Genomic DNA, 22178 nt, shown 5'->3' with positions numbered 1-22178 from the left:
GCAGCTCAGGAGGTGACTACAGGGCCAGGGATTTAGCTCAGTGGTTCCACCGCCTGCCTCACAAGCACAAGGTTCCGAGTTCGATCCCTGGTACCAAAAAAAACCAAAACAAACAAGAAGAGGTGACTACAGCAGTCCACGGATGAGGTAATCCAGGCTTGCATTAAGGCAAATGTGGCGGAGACGGAGCAGAGATGACAAATTTGAAAGATATTCACAGGGAAGATCACAGGACTTGCTAATCCGGCAGCTGTGGGAGGGTGGAGGAGAAAATAAAAGAGGACAGAGATAACCCCACGGTTTCTTGTTTGCGTAACAGGAGAGACAAAATTCAAGTGTGCTGACATGGAAGGAAAAACTAGTTGTATGTGTTAAGATGGGCTTCTAAGGTAAGAATGCTTTTGTGTGAGAGAAAATGGTTTCCAAGTCACTGGCATGAGCATATTAGTTAGAAGCCAGGAGAAGAGCAGAGGTGGCCTCGAGCATATGACTTGGAGAATATGGAGAAGCACAGAAGCTTACGAGACAATAGTAAAAAGGTAAGCAGAGGGCTGGAGGTATAGCTCAGTGCCCAAGCACTAGCCTAGCATGCATGAACCCCTGGATTCTACACTCAGTACCACTCCAGAAAAAAGCAGCAGAGCAGAAGCCAAGGCAAGACAGTGAAAAACAATGGTGGGGGCAGAATCAGTGGATTGGGTCTGGTTTGTAGGGCAAGCGGCAAGCATTCCTGGAACTGCAGGCTTACACTAATGTCTTCTCTGTATAAATACAACTGTAGAATCCTAAACACTGTGCAAGGAGGGATAATCCTATTATCAAGGTGTCCTATAAATGTTTGTAGGAAATACAAAATGGTAACATAGATACCAGCATGCTACTTTTGCCTCTTGAGACCTTTGCTAACAAGCAAAACACAGCAAACCCTAGCTTCCCAGTGTGTCACTGAAACTGTCACCTTAATATGACACAGGATCTGATGGAGGATACATGCTCATAAGGTAGAAGCTTACAAAGGCAAAGACAGAACTGCCTAGCGAGGAGCGTTCTACTGGTGGCCCCTGGGCACAGATGTTCTCGGCAGGAGCCCAGGAAGACCCTCCCAGAGTCCACCCTTCCTCTCCAGAACAGCATCCTCCAGAAAGCTTGTGAGCAGGAGGCAGGACCACAGCCCAGGCTTGAGGGCTGGGCCCAGCCAGCTTACGCCACTCAGTGCATCCTATCTCCTCACCTTCTGCCCACGGTAATAGGGATGGAACGGGAACATTCCTAAACAGGGTCTGTGTCTCCAAAGACTGATGCCATGGAAAGAGATCCCCGTCTGCTAAGGGCTTGGAAAAGAAGTTTTCTCATTCCAGTAAGAAAAATACCAGAAGAGAGGCTCTACCCTGTTGACACACACACAGGAAGCATGAAGCCCATGGATACTAATGGCGGCCAAACTGCAACTGTGAAGGCACCTGACTACGGGCAAAGCAGACACTGACAAAGGCACAGGGAGAGAAGGAACGAAACGGACCAAGCTTTGCCTCAGGTCTGCCCCAGTCTCCAACTTTTTAGCTGGCAAGTCAATAAACTACTTCTGCTTCCTAGGTCAATTTCAAATAGGCTTTCAGATTTTTACTAAGGGATTCCTAACTGACACGTTCATTCTCTCATCACTGACAAATTGTTCCATCGGTCTTTAAAGACACCTGGAGAAGATTCAGGGTGAGCAGGGCTTTCAGCCCAGCGATGTCTTAAGCAGGAAAGAATGCTGTGGTCAGGAACTGTCATGAGCATGAACAGGGATAGAAGGTAACAATCCAAAGACCAACTGCTAATGTTGCTTGGGAAAAACCACCCAACCAAGAGAGTGGACAGCCTCATACAGACATGGTAATGGAGCTCTGGGTCACATCTGATACTCACATGTCTCCTCTCAGATTCGGTGCCATGCTGGCCCTGGAAGCACGCAATCAGACGCTTATGGGAATGGTGGCACATGGACCGCACAGCATCCAGGCGCCGCTCAATCTGTCAAGGCCAAGACAAAAGAGCCACTTGTAGGGCTGAGGAACAAACCTGGAGTCTTCTATTTGTGGTGTGTTCATGCAGGTGTGAAAATTCTTCAACAGTGTAACTTTTTAGCTCTGGGATGTAAAGGGGAATGGCACCCATGCACCCACAGCAGGGGTTCTCACTGCTGACATTCTGGGTTGGACAATCTGGGTGGGAGGGGGTCCTGGGCACTGTGAGGTGTTTAGCAACATCTCTGGCCCTGCCCATCAGATACCAGCAGCACCCCACTATCCAAATTGGGATGACCAAAAATGACTCGATGTTTGCAAGTGTCTCCAAGAAGGCAAACTCAGACCTGGATGAGAAACACCAACCTCCCTTATGTGAAGGGTTTTAGTTCTAGCGCCCTTGAAAGCTGGATCTATGTGAAGAAGGGTAAGGGACAATCTTGACTAAGCCTTACTATCAGACTGAGTTGTGGCGATCATTTTACCTGATACAGCACCAGAAAAGCCCCGGGTCCAGCCAAGCAAAACCACAAATGAGTGGTCCAGCCCCAGATGTACTGCCAAGTGGGAAAAGCCAGACAGACACCCAGAAGCTCTCATCAAATGTGGATAAGCAACACATCAGAGAGAAGAATCAAAATCAGTGTGCCACAATTTCAACTGAGATCAGTGTTTTAAAAATTGCTGCTTATTAGGTTTGTGTTTTTGTTTTCATTTTTAATATACCTCCACAGCAGAATGGACAGCCAGGGTACAGAAACACTGGATCAGGGTGGTACACATCCTGAGTAGCTTCCCAAAACACTACTGCTAGATACGGCTGTTTATGGGAAAAGAGCTGCTTGTTACAGGGAGGAATGTCAAAAATGTGCATTCTGATGACTCACGAAGATTCAGAGCAAGCCCTTAGGGATGTTTCTATTTTAAAGAAAAGTCAACAAATTCAAAGCAGAATATATTTTGACCCCGAAATATTTTACCCCATGAGATGCTCTGAGACATTTTTGAGCCCCATGACACCAAAGCCCAGTCTCCAGGACTCTGATCTGGCAAGCAAGTTTATAATATGAAGTAGATGCCACAGCACCTTCCCCAAATCTTACAATGGCCAGATTTCAAAGCACTGGAAAACGAATACACATTCTTCATTTGCCACACAAGCAGAACAGGCAAAACAAAACTCGTTAATTCTGATTTCCATTTCTACTAAAAGGTAAACTCTGTAAGGCCAGGAGTCCTGTTATTTTATAATGGTGCCTCAGTTCATGAACTTACTTCTTTCCACGATTCTGATTGCAATCCGAATTGGACAAGAAGCGAATCAAATTTCTCCATAAGGTCAACATTGAACCTAACCATTGAATTTGATTCAGTTCTCATCCAATTTGGTTTGCGATCAGAATCGGGGAAAGAATTAAGTTTGTGAACTGATGCCCCACTTGTATTTACTGATCTACCCAAGCACCGGGATCCCTGTCTATCATGGGATCAACAGATATTCACTTACTGTTTGTTAATAAACAGGATACATATCTCTTGAGTCCCTATAATGGATATCAGAAAAACTAAGTAAATTCTGGTTCCCACCCTCATGGGATTTACGGCCTCCTGGGGAAACTCCACACAAGCAAATTAGAAGGCAGCCCTTGGAACTGAACTAAGGGAGATCTAAGAAATCGAGGGAAATTTCACCTCAAAAACATACCAGCAGCACTCATCTCTTGTGGTGGTCGCAAGAAGACTCCTGATCTCTACTCTCGGGCTACATTATGAGTATGTCCCAGATTTTACTCACTAACCCTAACCATCATACTGATACTGTACCCTCACTGAAGAGGAACGGAAACTGAGGCACAGGGAAGTTAAGTGAATCCCTGAGGCCACAGAGCTGTTCACAGACAGATGTGGGATTCAAACTCGGAGCTGGGTACCACAACTGACACCTTTAACCATGACTCTGTCTTTGTAGTAAGAAACAGCAGAAATCAGAGTGGGACCACATACACAGCAGTTATGGCAGACGTGGAGTAAGAATCTCTGTTAGACAATCAGGGGTTTCAGACTCCAGTGGATTCCCGGACAGCTGTCCTCTGTGTGCCATGAGGACTCTGCCATCCTCCAACTGCCCGCAAGGTCTAAGGGCTCCATGATTAATGGGATAATGTGTACTACTGACATGGGACATGAGCAAGACCATGTCTCAAAAAACCAAGCAAAGCAAAAAAACTCTATTACTTAAGTTTTTTGTTTTGGTACTGGGGATCAAACTCAGGACCTTGTGCTTTCTAGGCAGGGAACAGCTCCACTGAGCTAAATCCCTGGGCCCCTATTACTTAATTTTAAAAACCTCTCAGTCCTCAAAAAAACAAACCTTAAAAACTAAACAAACTACAAAAAAATAAGAACTGCTCTGAAGAATCAACTGGGATAGAACTGGGGGTGGAGGCAGAGGCGTGATCCCAGCACTTGGGAGGCTGAGGTGGGAGGGGTCACAAGATGCAGCCTCGCCTAAGCAATTAGTGAGACCTTGTTTCAAAATAGAAAGGGAAAAGGGCTGGGGATGCAGCTCAGTGTGAAGGCCCTGGGTTCAGTTCCTATCACCTCAAAAAAAAAAAAAAAATCAATGGGGCTGGGAAGGCAGCTCAGTGGCAGAGCACAGGCTTAGTGTGTGCAAGACCTTGGATTCACACACCAACACTAAAGAGTAAGCAAACAAAATTAACCAGCCCTCCATATCTACTCCGTGTCCACAGACCTAGCCAACCACGGCTCAAAAACACTCATGGAATAAAGCTGCATCTGTACTTAGCATACAGACTCTTTTCCTTATTATCTCCCAAACAATACAACAGAATAGCATTTATCTTGCAGTATTATAAGTAACCTGAAGACAATTTACAGTACACAGAGGGATGTGCCTAGGTTATATTCTAACAGCAGACCTTATATAACAGATAAGCATCCACAAATGTTGGTATCCATGGGGTGGAGTGGGAGTCCTAGAACCAAGCTGCCCATGGATAGGGAGAAAAAAACTCTATCTACAGGTGGCTGTCATAATTTATTTATTTATTTATTTATTTATTTGGTACTGGGGATCGAACTTGGGACCTTGTGCTTTCGAGGCAGGCGTCAGAACCACTGAGCTAAATCCCGGCCCTGTTAACTCATTTTTTTTTTTTTGGTACTGGGGATCGAACTTGGGGAATTCGGGTCCTTGCACTTGCGAGGCAGGTGGTGGAACCACTGAGCTAAATCCCTGGCCTGGCTGTCATAATTTAGAAGGGTGTTTTGGTATGATATGGCAGAAGCAGCATTTTTCTAAGTTATGCAGGTAACTTTTTGACATAGAAAGGGACAGAGAGTCACCCAGGAGTGGACCTTTGGTCCTCAGGGACTTGCCTGAGCAGACCTGCTATAGGTTACAGAAATGAAATCAAGCAGACCTTTGAGGTGGTTTGCTCTTCCCTAAGTATTCTGCGGTGGGGGTGGGGGTGGGGTGGGTGGGGGGTGAAGGAGTGTAAAGAGCCCAGTATTTTCTAGGACAGTCTCAGCCCCAAAGTGAGGAAAACCTGGTGACAGGTGGGGTGAAGTGGCCCTGGCCTCGGCAGGAGCGGGAGGGAAGACGTCTGGGTACTGTCATGCAGTTTAAGCCAGTGGTGGCGAACCTGTGGCACACGTGCCACATTGGGCTGTTTGTATCATTGAAAGCTCTGAAAGGTTCGCCACCACTGGCCTAAGCCCTCAGGACCAGACAGCCCACAGCAGGGGGAGCCACAGAGTACAAGGGAGTGGAAAGTCACAGCCCCAGGATGGAGCTCCAGCCCGAAGGCCCTGAGTCTCCAGGGACCATGGCCCCAGGGATCAGTCTCAGCCCAACCAGGACCCACAATGAGCCACGGTGCCAGTGCACTGACCAGGCCCCTCCCACCCAGCATCTGGCACTTGAAAGCAGGGCCAGCTCCATCTGGACTTCATAAGGTGACACCAGGGTTTCAGATCCCCTTTTTGTCACCACACCACACCACACGACTGCTCCTCTTTCCTGCTCAAACCATGCTAGTTAATGTGATTCCATTCTAGTTTAAATACACACACACACACACACACACACACACACACACACACACACACACACACACCCCTCTCTGTAATTTCCAGGTCTTTTAAAAAAAAGATTTTGTTTGGGTTTTTTTGTCTTGTGGTGTTGGGGATGGAACCCAGGGCCTTGTACATCTTGTGTATGGAAAGCACGTGTTCTACCACTGAGCTACCTCCTCAACCCTGCATTGTTTTTTACTTCCTATCTTTTCACAAGTCATTTGGAGAAAACTTCATTTTGTTACCTGTAGCAGATCTTCACTGAGGACTTCTGTTTTCTCAGCTCTGTGGGGGAATAAAAAGTTCAGAATCAGAAATCCAGGAATGAAAAGTAACTCATGAAACTGAAGAATTCTTGGCCTGAAGTTTAAAAGAGAGTGGGCAGAAATGGACTATGGGGTTGGGGGTGGGTTCACCATTTACATCAGAGGGCAATTTAAGCAAAACCACAGAAAAACAAAAAACCCACAGGGAACAGCAAGCAACCCAACACAGGACGCAGGGCCAGGGGCAGCGGTTCTCAACTCTGAGCAAGGGAAGAGTCCCACCGGGTGCACAAACAGCATCATTTCCCAGGCAGACCCGCAGAGAGCTCTATTCGGAGGATCCTGTTCTAATTCAATAGGCCTGGAGTAAGATTCAAACCTCTCCCTGCTCACACTTCCTTTGTAGGAGGGCCACAGGTCAAGCTGTGAGAAAAGACTCCTCCCTAAAAGCTTAACTTTCCGTTCTTAAGATGACCACTTCCATGTTTCACAGCCTTACTGAAACACACTTATCATAAATCTAAAAATATTACGCAAAGCCTAGATTCTCACGCATAACACCAATTGAGTACTCCCTCTTTCAGATTTCATCCTATTTTTAACTTCAAAAAGAAAGTGTTTTCACAATTTTCCCTTTGCTATGCTTTACATTACTACTCACCCCCAAACTTTTCAGAAAATCAAGATGGTGGCCAGGAACCAGAAGGGCGTTCTCTTTCCCTTCTCCTTTTCTTCCCACATCTCCCTTCTTTCTTTCTTATTTGGTACTGGGGATCAAACCCAGGGCCTTCACACTGAGCTACATCTCCAGCCCCTTTTTTTGAATTTTATTTTTAGTTTTTTAAAATTTTGAGGCAGAGTCTCACGAAATTGCCCAGCTAGGCTTGAACTTGTGACCCTCCTGCCTCAGCCTCCACAATGCTGGGATTACGGGTGTACGAACCACACCGGACTAAAAGAAAGGCATTCTAAGCCACTGCAGTCTCAGTTGCCAGACTATAATAATCTTTTAAGACTGCTATAATTTGGTCCTGGAATGTTCCTCAAAGGCCCATATGTTAGAGGCTTGGTTGTCAACCTGTGGCATTATCAGGAGGCAGACGCCTAGGTGAGGAAGTTAGGTAAGAGGGGGCATGCCTGTAAAGGGGATACTGGGACCCTGGCCCTTCCTGTCTCTGTCTTTCTGTCTCTCTCTATGTCTTTCTCTCTCAATCTCTCTCCCTCCACCTCTCTGTTTCCAGCTACCATGATGTTAACAGGCCTCCTTTACAATGTAATACCCACCATGTTGTACTATACCACCAAAGGCCAAAAGTACCAGGGCCCAAAAACAATGGACTGAAACCTCTAAAGCCAAGAGCCCAAACAAACCTTTCCTTCCTTCTAAGCTGCTTTTTTAAACTATTGCTTCACTATGATGGAAAGCTAACTAACATAAAAACTTTTCTCTGCAGTTCAGAAGGGCTGTATCATTGTTATACATAACACCCCCAAATTACTACAGTCCAAGTGCCATTTTGGACTTCCAATTCAATTAGTGACTTAAGCCATGTCTTCTGACATTCCTACCAAATTCCCATGGAAATAAACATGGAAAGTTTTAAGTGGCAAATAAGCTGAAGAAAATGGTTATTTAGGCCAACTTCCAGGAAGATGGTGGAGAGGTGAACAGTAGAGAAACAGCCTCTCTGAGATCTGGTGTCCAGACACTGGCATATAGTAACATGAAGAAGAGAAGAAGGAGGGAAGTGTGTCGGGTACACAGCAAGGATCTGAAGTGAGAAGTGAAGCCCAAGGGGAGAGTGAGGAAAAAGACTTCAAAGGAGGAAGGGGTGGCAAGTGGCACTTTCTCCCTGAGCCCTGTCTCACTGTGTGGGAAGGGTGGCTCAAACCTGCAGACACATGGTGACTACTGGCGACCCCAGAGGCCTGCATGGAGAAACACACCAGTGGAACAGAGCAGTGGATTCAGCAGACTGCAGTGGCTGGTGAGTTATTTGGGTTCAGACATCCCCCAGGAGAGGGTGATTGGCTGATAGCCATCTTAGAGAAGGGGCAATTGAGCTCAGAACTGAGCAGCTGTGGACTGGCTCCATCAGGGTGAGGGAGGCAGAACCTAGTTCAAGTCATCAGAAGGTCAAGGAACCAAGTACAAGTTGGCAGGGAGCCCCAAATTCAAGCTGGCAGGAGACACATGGGGTGTTGCAGGTTGAACAAATTGGGTTCCAGCCTCAAAGCCAGAAACCAGCTGAGCTTCAGAACTAAAGGTACAGACTTGCTGGGATTATCCATTACCCTACCATAAATCTACAGCCGGCTTGTTGGGATTAATCAACACAGATCTGGGCTCTGTGTGTTCCATTTTTCTGCCAGTGACAGCAGAGAGATGCCTTAAAGTGGACAGTTTTTTTCTTATTTTTTTCCTTTTCTTGTTTTTTTTCCTTTTTTCTTGATTGTTCTTGTTTTTATATAAGTGAGAACACTGCTTCTAGTTTTTTTGTTGTTCTTGCTCTGTTCTGTTCCTATTTTTATTTCTTTCTTCTCTCCCTCTTGTCTTCACCAGTTCCCCAAAATTTGCATAACCTTCCTTTGTCCTCCAGCCATCTAATCTCTTCCTCTTCTTCTATTTCTCAATTTTCCCCCCTAAACCATTTCAAATATTCCCCCTTGAGGGTAAAATCACCATTCTGAGGGGATATTTACTGTATAAAATTTTCTGCTTTGTATCAGATTTTGTTATATAACCACAAATCTAGTTCATACGGTTAAAGGTGGCAGATCAACAGTTACCACAATTTCTCATTTTCTAGGCTGGGTTTGATGCTATAGTTATTGTTGATTGTACTACTTTAGCCAAGGTGACATAATTGTTCTAACCAGTTGTTCTTCCTGGTACGCCAAGATGGAGACTGCCTAAGGGTCATAAACAATGCCATAGGCCAGTGCCAAAGAATCAAGGGGTAGGCCAAATAGGCAGCAACTTCTCATCCCCAATAAATTGAAGAGGTACGATCTTGCAACAGACTCAAAACCCAAAAACTAGCTATACTTGGAAGACATTTCTGAGAAGTTGACATTTCTGAGAAGTCATCATTTCCTAAGAGCTCTAAATTCTAGCAGTAAAGATACTTGCCATGTGCAATTTATAAGCATCAACCTAGGAATTAAATTTTTTAAAAACAGAATGTGAGATGACATATAAGCAAGATGCAGTCCCAAACTTCCTACTCACCAAAGGCAAACCAGGGAACAATGAGGTGGAACAATTTGAAACCCAACCCCAGGACTCTCTGAAGTGGTAACAGTGGAAGAAACACAGCAAATGAATGAGGCTCTAGAAAAAATCAAATCAGAAACAGTTTCTCAGATAACTACAGAGATGATGATCATAACGAAAGACATGATTAGTGATTCTACAGCAGATACAGATAAAAAAATAGAGAAGCTCAGTAAAATGATGGAAACCATGAAAGTCCAACACAGGAAAGAAATGGAATGAAACAGACTCAAACAGATATCCAGGAGATTAAAAATTCTATTGAAAGTATATGCAGCAGAATGAGCCAATGTAAGGACAGAATTGCAGTTACAGACGACAAGATTGTAGTTAATGATCATGAAAAGAAAGATGTCTTAAAGCTAGCAAGGGACCATGAAAAATGGTCAATCCACCAGCTGCTAAATGATGCAAAGAAGAATAACATAAGACTGATCAGAGTCAATGAAGAAACAGGAGATAATGCAAATGACATAAAAAACCTGTTCACAGAAGTAATGGCACAAAACTTCCCAAGCAGGGAAAAAAAAATTGGCATACAGATAAGTGAGGCTTATAGAACTCCAATTAGCCATAATAATAAAAAAAATCTACACCAAGGTATATAATAGATCTGTACATTGAAAACTACAGTACTCTGAGAAAGGAGATTGAAGAGGATAGCAGAAAATGCAAAGACATCCTTTGCTTTTGAGTAGGAAGAACCAACATAATAAAAATGGCCAAACTTCCAAAATTGTTATACAGATTTAATGCAATCCCAATCAAAACACCAATAGTAGTGCTCACTTCGGCAGCACATATACTAAAAATATCAATAGCATATCTCACAGAATTAGAGAAAACAATCCTAAAATTCACTTGGAACCAGAAGAGGCTCAGAATAACAAAAGCAATTCTGAGCAACAAAGGCGAGGTAGGAGACATCACAATCCCCAAATTGGAATTATACTACAAAGCTACTGTGATAAAAATAGCATGATACTGGCAAAAAAACAAACCTGAGGATCAATGGAACACATTAGAAGATGCAGAAACAACTCCAAACACACTCAGCCACCTTATCTTTTTTTTGGTACCAGGGACTGAACTCAGGACCTTGCACTTGTGAGGCAGGTGGTGGCACCACTGAGCAAAATAATCCCCAGCCCACAACCACCTTATCTTTGACAAAGAGGCCAAACACCTTCACTGAAAGATAGCCTCTCTGAGAAGTGGTGCTGGAAAAACTGTCTTTCCATACAACAAAGACTAAAACTAGACCCATAATCTTTTACCATGCACTAAACTAAAATCAAAATGGACCAAAGATCTAAATATTGAAACAGAAACATTAAATCTCCTGGAAGATAGAACAAGTAGAACACTTGACATATGAGTAGACAGATTTTATGAAAACAAAACTCCAACTGCACAGGAAATATCACAAAGAATCAACAACTGGGATCTCATCTTACCAAAAAGCTTTTGCACAGCAAAAGAAAGAACCAGCAGAGTGAAGAGACAACCCACAATGTGGGAAAAACTTTTTGCCAGCTGTTCCTCAGACAAAGGACTACTATCTAGAATATATAAAGAACTCAAAAAAAAATCAGAACCCCAAATTTAAAGACCCAATTCAAATATGGGCATCTGAAATGAAAAGACACTCCTCAGATGAAGAATTAGAAACGGCAAATAAATATATTGAAAAAATGTTCAACATCATTGGTCATTTGAGAGATGCAAAATAAAACAACACTGACATTCCATCTCACTCCAGAAAGAATGGCTATTATCAAGAAATCAACCAATAACAAATGTTGAAGGGGGTGTGGGGAAAAAGGAACCCTTCTCCACTTTTAGTGGGAGTGTAGACTGGTACAACCACTATGGAAATCAATGTGGAGATTCCTCAAAAAACTAAAACTAGAGGTTCCATTTGACCCAGGTTTCTCTTTCTTGATATCTTCCTGAAAAAATTAAAAGCATCATACCAGAGCAATATATGCACACTCATGTTTAGCGGCACAGTTTGTAGTAGCTAAATCATGGAAACAGCCCAAATGGCCATCAACCAACAAATGGATAAAGAAGATGTGGGTTTTTTTTTTAATACAATGGAGTACTACTCTGCCATATTTTAAATAAGGATAAGCTTGAGACATTTCTAGCTAAATGGATGCACCCTGAGACCACTCTTAAGTGAGATAAATTTGACACACATGTTTAAATACTGCATTGTTTCTCAGGTGTGAGAAACTGAAAGTGTAAATAAGGACCAAAATGTATTAACATATATTGGGAAATGGGAAGAAAATGTTCAAATGAGAAGGGGAACAAGGGAGGTGGGAGGAGGAAAAAAAAGAAGGGATAAGAAAAAAAAGAATAGAAGGAAAATCTGGAAGAACTCCTTATTTTGTAAATAAGGAGGGGAAGAGGGTTTGGGGTGGGAGCAAGATATATCATGTACAGGTACAAATTCCCTATGATTAATGTTATCATTGTGTATATCTAAAATATACCAATAAAGGTTTGCTTTAAAAAAAATGGCTAAACAGGAATGTACTCAACACTCACACACACACTCATACACACGCACATGCACACAAAACAAAACAAAAACAAGCTGAAGCTCTGAATAAGGAAAGGAGCTGGGGGGTAGGGGCAAAATGAACTAGAAAATCTGACCTTTTTATAAACGATATGGCAGAATGCAGGGCTGTTATGACCTAGGCCATAAACCAATGAAAGAGAAGGAAAAGCTGTCTGGCCAAACAGTAAATGAGACCTGCTAAAAATGACCCCAAAACACAAAGCTAAGAGCTGCAGGCAACAGGGAGAAGTACCTTAGGGCACCCCTCCCACCTACTCTCAGGGTAATGGCATGTCTGGGCATTGCCACAAAGGATTCCAGGACCAGCTGTCACTGCAGTGTCCCAGTTAACCTGCAGTTGCCTAAAGGAGGAGCTCACTCACCAGTTTCTGCAGGAAACTGAACTCTGACTTGATTCAAATACCGCCCAAAAGCAGAAAATCAGAGCCTATAGACAAAGTCAAGGCGTAGCTTCCACAGGTAGCCAATTCTAACTCCATGAACACACTCCCCCAGCAGCAGGTCAATATAGGCCTCATACCCTTGCTTGGCACACATGGTGTCAGGCATTGCTGAAGCGCCAAACACTGGCAGTCACACCTGTTAGGGAGGTGGAGCAGGGGCCCAGCTCACTAGGAGCCCAAACAAGGGGTCTCGAAAGGAAACCTGAGAGTCAGCTTCACAGGGCCACACCAGGCATGAGCCCACCATAGCTTCATCCCTCTAGCCCCTTACCAATCAGCAGCCTCATTCCTCCTCTAGAAAAACACCAGCACTGGGTTGTCTCACTTTTGCTATATTTTCTCTAGCCAGGATCCAAAGATCTGCACAGGCTCCTGTACCCCTAACAGAATATACTTCAACTCTGAAATCTCTCCCTGCTATGAATATGGAGAAAAAAGTCCGAGACTTATTAATATTTTCACAAGTTTAAAAGAGGCAACCTGAGAAGCAGAGTATGTCACAAATGTGTTTTTAAAAAAATAATAATCAGAGAAAAACTTGCTTAAAATCATACTGTGGACTCTCAACAGGCATGGAATAGTTAGTAATAGCTTGGTAGTGTGTTAGAGTTGGCTGAAGAGAACCAATTGTGTGCATCTCTTCCCAGCAACTTGTCTGGTAACCTCACACAAGTAACTTGAAATAAAAAAATCAAACATAAGGGCTATGGTATATATAGCTCAGTGGTAGAGCACTTGCCTGCCATGCATGAGCCCCTGGGTTTGATCTTCAGCACCACCAAAATAATAATAATAGAAACAATTTAAATGACAGACTTTTTAAATTCTGGAGAGCCAGGTATTAAAGAATTATGAATTTATGAGCACAGTGCTATAACGGCTACAAAGAAAATAAAGCAAATGTACAAACAAAGCATTAACTTTGGGGAAAATGAAAAGCCCATTAAGAAGATAGTCATGGGGGCTGGGGATTCAGCTCAGTGGCGCCCCACACCTGCCTTGCAAGCACAAGGTCCTGAGTTCGATTCCTGCTACAAAAAAAAGATAGTCATGGTATACTTCTATGCTCAACTGCAAATAATTAACTGGACCTAATAATCTCAATATCAAATAATAATATAACCCCAAAGTACACCATAACTATATTGGAAGGATAGTGGACAGAAGCAGAGAGACAGGTTATACAACAATCTTAAATTCTCATTTATCGTAACAGAAAGTCAACAAATAATAAATGAATTTGATAACTCAAAGGACAGCAGTTTACACATATTATTTATAAACATGGGTATGAGAAAATGCCAAAATACACAGTTAAACTTTTATACTGGTAGGGAAAGAACTCACTGTGTTCTGTGATAGCCTTTTACTATTAAACTACTTGTTAAAGTATATGTATATACATACTTCGACATTTTAAAAATAGTATTGTGCTTACATTGTTTAAATAGCACACTTGGTATGGTTGGAAATACCTCTAACTAAAGGTGCAACTCTCATTCTCTACAGAAGCATAACAGAACATACACCACACAGTCCCCAAAATACAAAGAAAAGTAGCATATTTATTACTTTTTCCAAATTAACCTGGTCCTTTTGGATTCAAATTCAGAGGTACTTCACCTGAAAGGGTATTGGAGACTGAAAAGTATTTTCAACGTATCTATTATGTTAAATTAAATGTTAGCACACTGGTTAAAAATAAATTTGCCCTATGGTTTTGCCTTTGTGTAAACTCTACATTAAGTTAATTAATTTTAGGAAAAGATCCAAAGTGTCTTCTTAATCAGATTTTAAGGTTCATTGAAATTAAAAATGACCCGTAATCAGGAAAGATTACTTTTAACTCATGAATCGTGACTGCAGAGTGTAATCTATAAATTGGGGTGCTTCCCGCACACAGGGAATCTGCTAGCCTGCGCTATCTCTACCTTAATTGTAGGAAACCACCACTCCCCCACCACCCAGTATGTGCTCCAATAACCAGCCCTCCCTATCGCTGTGTGCAGTCCAAGGCCTTCTCCACGCTGGGCTATCTTTAAGGTGTTCCTCTTTACCAGAGATGTGGATTTTACCTATTCAAAGGCCAGCGATTACTCAGAACACTGGCCAAGGTGCTCATTCAATAGGCACATAAATTAGCCATTAAAAACTTGCTGGTTTTTCCTAAGATGTATTTTTAAAAATTATGGTATTTCGCCTGCCAAGTACATATAAGTTGTTATCTTTGGTCGCCACTGTTTTTTTAAATTCAAGGATAGGGACAACAGATTGAATTTATCAAGGTACCTGGGGGGGCACAGTGATCTAATAATAAAAATAATGCTTGCTAAACCAGATTGTTTTAGATCAGGCTTTTGCTGCACAGACCTAAACTTTATGCTTTGTCAGAGCCTTCTTTGTGTCCAGTGTTCTGTGCTGGAAAACACACTCCAGGGTTTCCTGTCTGCAACTGGAAAAACAAAACAAATCAGGAAGGAACTTCCCACTCGCCATGTTACTCTGGGTTTGTTTTTTCCGATGCAAGCCACTCTGAGATTTCACTAGTCACTCCAGCGAGGCTTACTTCAGGCAGGATTATTACTTTACTTTTTGTTAATCAAGCACAAGATTTCTCCTTGCAATTCTGAAAGCCTCAATGCAGCATTGTGACAAGTGTGATGTCCAACCTTCCTAATGTGGCTAACAGGGTATTTCATTCAGTCCACTCACCAGCCAAGGAGAAAACAGCAATGTTCCCAGTCTGAAGCAGTACTCTTATCAAAACGAAAATGCTCAGAGTATGGCACAGTGTCAAAGGAAAATTTCCAATCAATCTGACAATTTCCATCTCTGGTCACAAGCTGATTTCTGGCAGACTTAATGCTACCACTACATCCAAATGCCAAATTCCACTATGGCGAACTGTTGTGCTGTTCCCCAGGATGCCATACACATACACCTTCACAAGATATCTGTTACAGGAGGCGTGGACTTCCACGTCAGAGGCAGAAAGGCGCAAGCCCACACTGTCAAGCCGGGCCGCGCTCTTCCAAGCAGTGGGCACTACTCATCTCCCTCCAGACAGCGGGTTGCAGGGGTGATGTCAGATCTCCAGTCACCACTCCTCCTCCAGCACCCACCTGCCACACGTTAAGTGCTGAATGAGTACGCAGTGAATGAATGGATGAGTGGCTGTCACAATGATAAGAGAAAGGTTTGAAAAGTAAACTTTTATCTCAAAAGAGGTAGTAACAAAAAAAGAGTCAGTGAAGCTAAATAGAAAAGCAGCCACAGGTAAAGAGAATTATCTTCCACAATAAAACCCACAATGACCAAAATTAAACTGATACTGCCTTTCAAAGCTAATCGTTTTTAAGCCTGGTGTAGTGGCACATGCCTGCAATCCCAGCTTTCAGGAAGCTGAGGAAGGACAATCACAGCAGGTCTGAGGTCAGCCTGGGCTATCCAGTAAGTTCACGGCCAGTCTAAACTACATAGCAAGACCCTGTCCAAAACAACAAAAAAATCCCCCAATTAATCTTCTTTAAAATTGGGGGGGAAAACTCACAAAAAGTAAAGCTATCTATATTACTACTGATTTTTAAATTTTGTATTAAAAAGGGAATAAAAGCCATCCCTCCACATTTCAAATCCCATATTCCAAAGGGATTACTGTTTCTAAATTTAAACTAGTGATTCTCAACTGGAGGCCTGGCACTATCTGGAGACATCTTAGGTTGTCCTCATGGAAGGTATCTGATGAACAGAGACCAGTATGCTAAGCATCCCAAGTGTACATGTTCCTCTCATTAATGTAAAGACTTATAAATAAAGAATTATCTGGCCTTGTGTTGGTTTCCCCTTGCTGCTCTAACAACTTACCACAAGTTGAGTGGCATAAAAATGTATTATCTTACAGTTCTGGAGGTCAGTGGGCTGGTGCCAACATGGCTGGATTCCTTTTTGGACACTAGGGGAGAATCCGTTTGCTTCCTTTTGAGCTTCTAGAATGCTCACATTCCTTGGCCCTCTTTCCTGCACGGTCAAAGCTAGCAACCTGCTCTCTGTGCCTCTCTTTCCCAGTCACAGCTTCTTCCACTGTCAAGGGTGTTTCTGACTACACTGGGTCTACTTGGATAGTCTCCCTTACTGATGATCAGCAACTTTAATTCCATCTCCACCTCAACTCTCCTTCGCCATGTCACCCCGAACATTCTCAGGTTCCCAAAGTTAGGGCATAGATATCAAGAGGCAGAGCATCATTCTGCCTGTTACAGGTTCTAAATGTCAACAAGGCCAGAGCTGAGAAACTCAGTTCAACAACACATTTACACACAGATGGACACATACATACACACATCACAGACACACACAGGTACAGAGAGACACATCCTCCAGGTCAGAACACAGATCCAGGACTCTACCTCATTACTGTATGGTGCACAGTAACCCAACATGAAGATATGTCATCCCTCTATTTAAACAAATTAACCTTAACTGCATGAAGCAAGGAAGCACCGTTCTCTTGTTAAATGTATTCGAACAGCAGACTGAAGACAAGGCAAGAGTGTCCACCTCCACCCAAACCCACCAGCCTTCACATTAGCCAAGGGCAATCACAGTCAGCATTTGCTGATGCTTCTTATTACCCTGGGCACTTTCTTCCTTACATCACCCTGAGATGGGAGCTACTGTTACCCCGTTTTACAGCTGAGGAAAATGAGGCTCTAAGAGGTGATTTGCCTAGGACCATGCAACCAGTGAAAGGAATTCTGGGATTCAAACTCAGAGTGCCTCACTATCAGGTCTGAACAGTTTCTTTATCGCTGAGGACAACAAACTGTACCTGCAAACTAAATCCAGCTCATGGCCCACTTCTGTGTGACAAGGGAAGCTAACCAGTTTTTATTTTTCAATGTTGGGGGGATGGGCATGTTCTGTAGCACATGAAAATTATACGAAATTCCAACGTTAGACATATGAAGTTTTATTGGAACACAGCCAGGCTCACTTGCTGATGTTACTATCTGTGGCTGCTTTCAGGGCAGCAGGGCAGAGCTGTATTAATGTGACAGGGACCTGGCACGAAGAACCCCAAGCATTCACAATCAGACCTTTTACAGAAATGACCTACACTGGTGATCCTCACAGGAAGTGGTAAACCTGGCGAGCTGGCCTTCCAGAATCACTCTGAGGACCGGGATGTGAGGCTGGTCTGGGGTGTATTTCCTGTTTCTTAACATTCTGCCACATAATCAAAAAGAAGCTGCCAAAACGAATGGGGTGGCTGACCTGATAATGTAGTTCCAATGCGGAAGGACAGACCAGCGCTGGTAAAACCAGTGACAGGAAGATATTAAAAAGTACACCTCCCCTCTACCTACCCACCCACCTCCCCAGGACATCCATTCCCCCTGCAAAACACGGAAATATTATACTTATTATTCTCTTTCTGGCCTCTACTCACAAACATTTCAGGATGAGACCTAATAAACACAATTCTCTATGTAAGGGTTCAGCAAGCATTTCTGAAAAGAAACAAATAATAAATATTTCAGGCCTGCAGACCATACCCATCCCTATGTGAGTACTCAGCTCTGCCTCTGTAGCACAAAAACAATCACAGATAACATTAATGAAAGAACCTCATTGTGCTCTAATCAAACTTCATGAACACTGAAATTTGAATTTCACTTAATTTTCATGTATCATGAAATAATGCTACTCTTAATTTTTTTCCAACCATTTAAAAATGCAAAAACCATTCTGAGCCTGTGGCATCTGGATTTGGCCCATAGGCCAGAGTTTGCTGACCCCAGATCTACGTACTAGTTAAGCATGTTTTCCCAAGAAATGTCAATCCTCCTTAATCACTACCAAAATCCATATTCTTTTTTTTTTTTTTTTGGTACCGGGGATTGAACTTGGGTCCTTGCGGTTGCGTGACAGGCAGCAGAACCACTGAGCTAAATCCCCAGCCCCAAATTCTTCTTTTCTTGAGGGGGATTTCTGTACTTTCCCAGCTAGCACTTCAGAGACTGAGAGATACTATCTTTTTAAAAACTTTACCAAACTGCTCCTTTCCAATTCCTTCAGCCATTGGAGCCCTCAAAACTGGAGCTCATGTTTCTAGCACCCAGGGCCTCTCTCCCTGGGGTTGGCAAACATGTGGCTAGGGCACCAATACCAATATCAAACTTCAATGGCTCCCATTGCCCTGGAGATCACAATGTTATTGTTCTTTGATTTCACACAAGATTATAGTTCTGATGGTTTTTGTACTTCCACACTCACTTTGATATGCAATTAAAATTTTTACAAAACAAGGCACTGAGAAAATTTTTAATAAACTGACTTTAAACTCTGGTTACCTGGAAATATCTAAATGTATTTTTGAGGAATAAGATAACCCATGACAGATCAAGTAATCTCAAAACTGTACACACATCAACATTACTGTGCATACTGTAATTTGCATTCACAGTGAAATTACAATGACCAGATCCACAGCTAAGTACATTTCATTCTGCTGGGAATCCAATCTTGTGTAACACAATCATCTCCAGGTTACAAGTGTTTCCAAAATCCACTGGTGCCTTTGTGCTGAGCTGGTGCAATCATTTCATTTTATAGTGAGCTGGGGGACTGCTGAGTCTTGCTGTTCTATCTCATCAGATCATCTGTATTCTTAAATTTCTGAGAAGGAAGCTGAAATCTACTTAAGTGGATTTTTAAAATAAAGGACCTTCGGACACTTTATACATGAAACAATTTGTTACACATTCCACAAAGTAGTTTAGAAAGTCTTAAAGAGTTTACAAAACTCCAGAGGGATAGTATTAGGGGAAAAAATAAGTGTTGTTCCCATACATAAGAAGGAGAAAAATGATAAATAGAAAATATTTTAGCAATGGGGTAGGGGAAAACAGACCTGAGTTTGATCCCCGGTACCAAAAAAAAAAAAAAAAAAAATTCTAGACTCCGAACTATTTCCCCAAATGATGGAATTCTGCTACATACCATTTTTACAGCTTCTCCCAGATAGGGTTATACATTTATTTTTTACCTTAAAAGACAGTAAGAAAACCCTTATCAAACTTAATCTTCATAATATTATTTGAATTCCAATATATGCCTAAGATGAAGAGTTAAGTTTGAAAAGAAACTGAATGGCACTTTATCGTTTTCCTACACGTGGAAGCTTATCCACAAAGCTTTTTGTTTGGTCAGGTGGCTTTCTTTCCCCTCTGGGACATGAAATAGAATCTGTCTTCTAACCTTCCTCTAATCATGTGACTTAAGTCTCAAAGCCCCACCAATAATTCCTGCTTATGGCAGAGTCTGAAGAAACTTCTCGGGTACCAACCACACTTGGCAACTTCCCTCAATGGTCTCTCAGGGGACTTCCCAGTGCCTCATTTCCCGGCCTACTTTAGTCACTTACACTACCTGCTTGGACCTGGAGGCACTTGAGTTTCTACAAAATTTATTTAAGCAGTCAAAAATAGGTGGGAAATACTCTGCAAGCTGGTGCTATGCAGATAGCACATATAGAACTAACACCTACAGGAGAAATTACAGGGAGGGGCCTAGCTTATTGCTGTGGTAAGGCAACACAAAAGGCTAGGAGGGGCTGAAAAGCCACAAAAAAACCTACAGCGAGTGTCAAGGTGAGCCCAGGGCTCAGTGGCTGGATACTTGCCTTGCATGTGAGGGGCCCTGATTCAACCTCCAGCGCCACCCCCCAACAGCACTATCCCCCTAAGAAAAAAAAGTAAAGAAAAAAAGTGACAAAGACAAGGCCACAAAAGTCAGGTGCTCAGCTCTCCACAACTGGCTGACAGTGCTGCTACCACCCATAGGTAGGCACTGGAACCTTGAGACAGTTCTCCCTAACACAGCACACCTTGTCGCTGAAAAGTGCATTCCCATAAAAAGCAGGTTATAAGTGATCATTAAGTTCTCAGTGCAGCTAACAAAGTCCTATTTAGCTCAGAGCTGAACAAAAAAATCAGTCATAGTAGGTATGCACCTGTTGTTTTCTGGAGCCACTCTGAACCTAGGAAACAGTAATGAAAAAACCCAAGAGGAAATTGCAGCTCTCAGCCTTAGCTACTCATTTTGTTCCTGGGAGCTGCGGAAAATCTATGCAATATATATATGCACTACAGTAATTTCTTGAGATGAGTGTGATTACTATGTGTCACAAGGATATCCCAACAACAACAACAATGTAAATAAGAAAGAAAGAAAAAGGAAGAAGGGAGTGAGTGAGGGAGGGGTGAGCGAGCCATTACAAAGCAGCCAGAAAAGGCCACTATTACAGAGGCAGAAACTGAGCGGCTGGCTGGGTGGGATAGGATGGGGTTTAACTGTAAAGGGGCACAATGGATCTTATCTGAGGTGACAGAAAGGTTCTACACTTGGATTGCGGTGATGGCGACACAACTCAGTAAATTTACTAAAAAATCACTGAATTATACATGTAAAAATGGGTGAATTTTATGAATAAATAGTCACGTTTCATAATCACATTTCAGTCAATAACCAACCATACATATGAGGGTGGTCCCTTAAGATTATAATGATGATAAAAATTCTTGTCGGGGCTGGGTGATTTAGCTCAGTGGTTCTACTGCCTGCCTTGCAAGTGCAAGATCCCGAGTTCAATCCCTGGTGCCAAAAAAAAAAAAATATTCTTGTCACCTAGTGACATGGCACCATTGTGAACATGTTTCTCACACACCTGTGATAATGCTGGTGTGTACAAACCTACTGTACCACCCATCACATAAAAGTGGAGCATATATAGTTACACACACCATATGATACCTGGGAATGATAAACAACTACTGGTATGTTACTACTTTGTGCATTTACTATACTTTTTTTTTTTTGGTACGGGGGATCGAACTCGGGTCCTTGCACTTGCGCAGCAGGCGGCAAAACCACTGAGCTAAATCCCCAGCCCAACTATACTTTTTAATGGGTATTTTAGAATGCACTTCTAATAAAAAAGTTTATTGTAAAACAGTGTAATGCTGGCAGCAGCTCATAAATCTTGTGTTTCCAGCGTCTCCTGATTGCGTCAGTTCCCTCTTGTGCTTGATTTAATCTCTGCTGTTTCCTTCATCATGGCCCAGGCTTAACAGGGTAATTATATGTACACGTGTGTGTGTGTGCATGTATATACTTAAATTAGAAAACATACAGCATTTCCCAAAATGTGTCCCTGTCCTTATGTGATATATGACTCAATTAGACCATTAAAAATAATACTAATACCAATGTCTGGACCTCAACCCAGTCACCACACCCAGGATCTCTCCCTCTGGGGTAAGCCCTGGGCCTCTGTATTAAAAAGGAGCTGGCCCTGAGAACCACAGGATAGAAGGCTTGAAGAACTGCCATGGCAGAGGAAGCAGCAGGCAGTGAAGACCAGCTCCGAGCTGTTCGCATGCACTGCACTCACGGAGTCAGAGTGGATCTACTCTCCTTCCTTCT

At 42.8% G+C, this 22178-nt stretch overlaps 1 protein-coding gene across 9 annotated transcripts in view; it reads right to left on the bottom strand.

Annotated features, from left to right (window-relative positions):
• Arhgap17 (Rho GTPase activating protein 17) overlaps nucleotides 1-22178 on the bottom strand; it is a 92275-nt gene that overhangs the window by 48221 nt on the left and 21876 nt on the right. For all 9 annotated transcript variants that reach the window (XM_021237345.2, XM_004855977.3, XM_021237347.2 and 6 more), the window contains exons 2-3: nucleotides 6356-6395; nucleotides 1912-2016 (exon numbers count right to left, since the gene is read on the bottom strand). In XM_021237345.2, coding sequence (XP_021093004.2) covers nucleotides 1912-2016; nucleotides 6356-6395 — 145 coding nt within the window. The remainder of the gene's footprint in view (nucleotides 1-1911; nucleotides 2017-6355; nucleotides 6396-22178) is intronic.

The sequence above is a fragment of the Heterocephalus glaber genome, unplaced genomic scaffold (assembly GCF_053883595.1).
Source record: "Heterocephalus glaber isolate CG9 unplaced genomic scaffold, H.glaber_assembly_v1.0 deba00000943, whole genome shotgun sequence".
NCBI classification, from domain to species: domain Eukaryota; kingdom Metazoa; phylum Chordata; class Mammalia; order Rodentia; family Bathyergidae; genus Heterocephalus; species Heterocephalus glaber.
The sequence above is the reverse complement of the archived record's forward strand: the minus strand, read 5'-3'. Positions and strand labels throughout refer to the sequence as shown.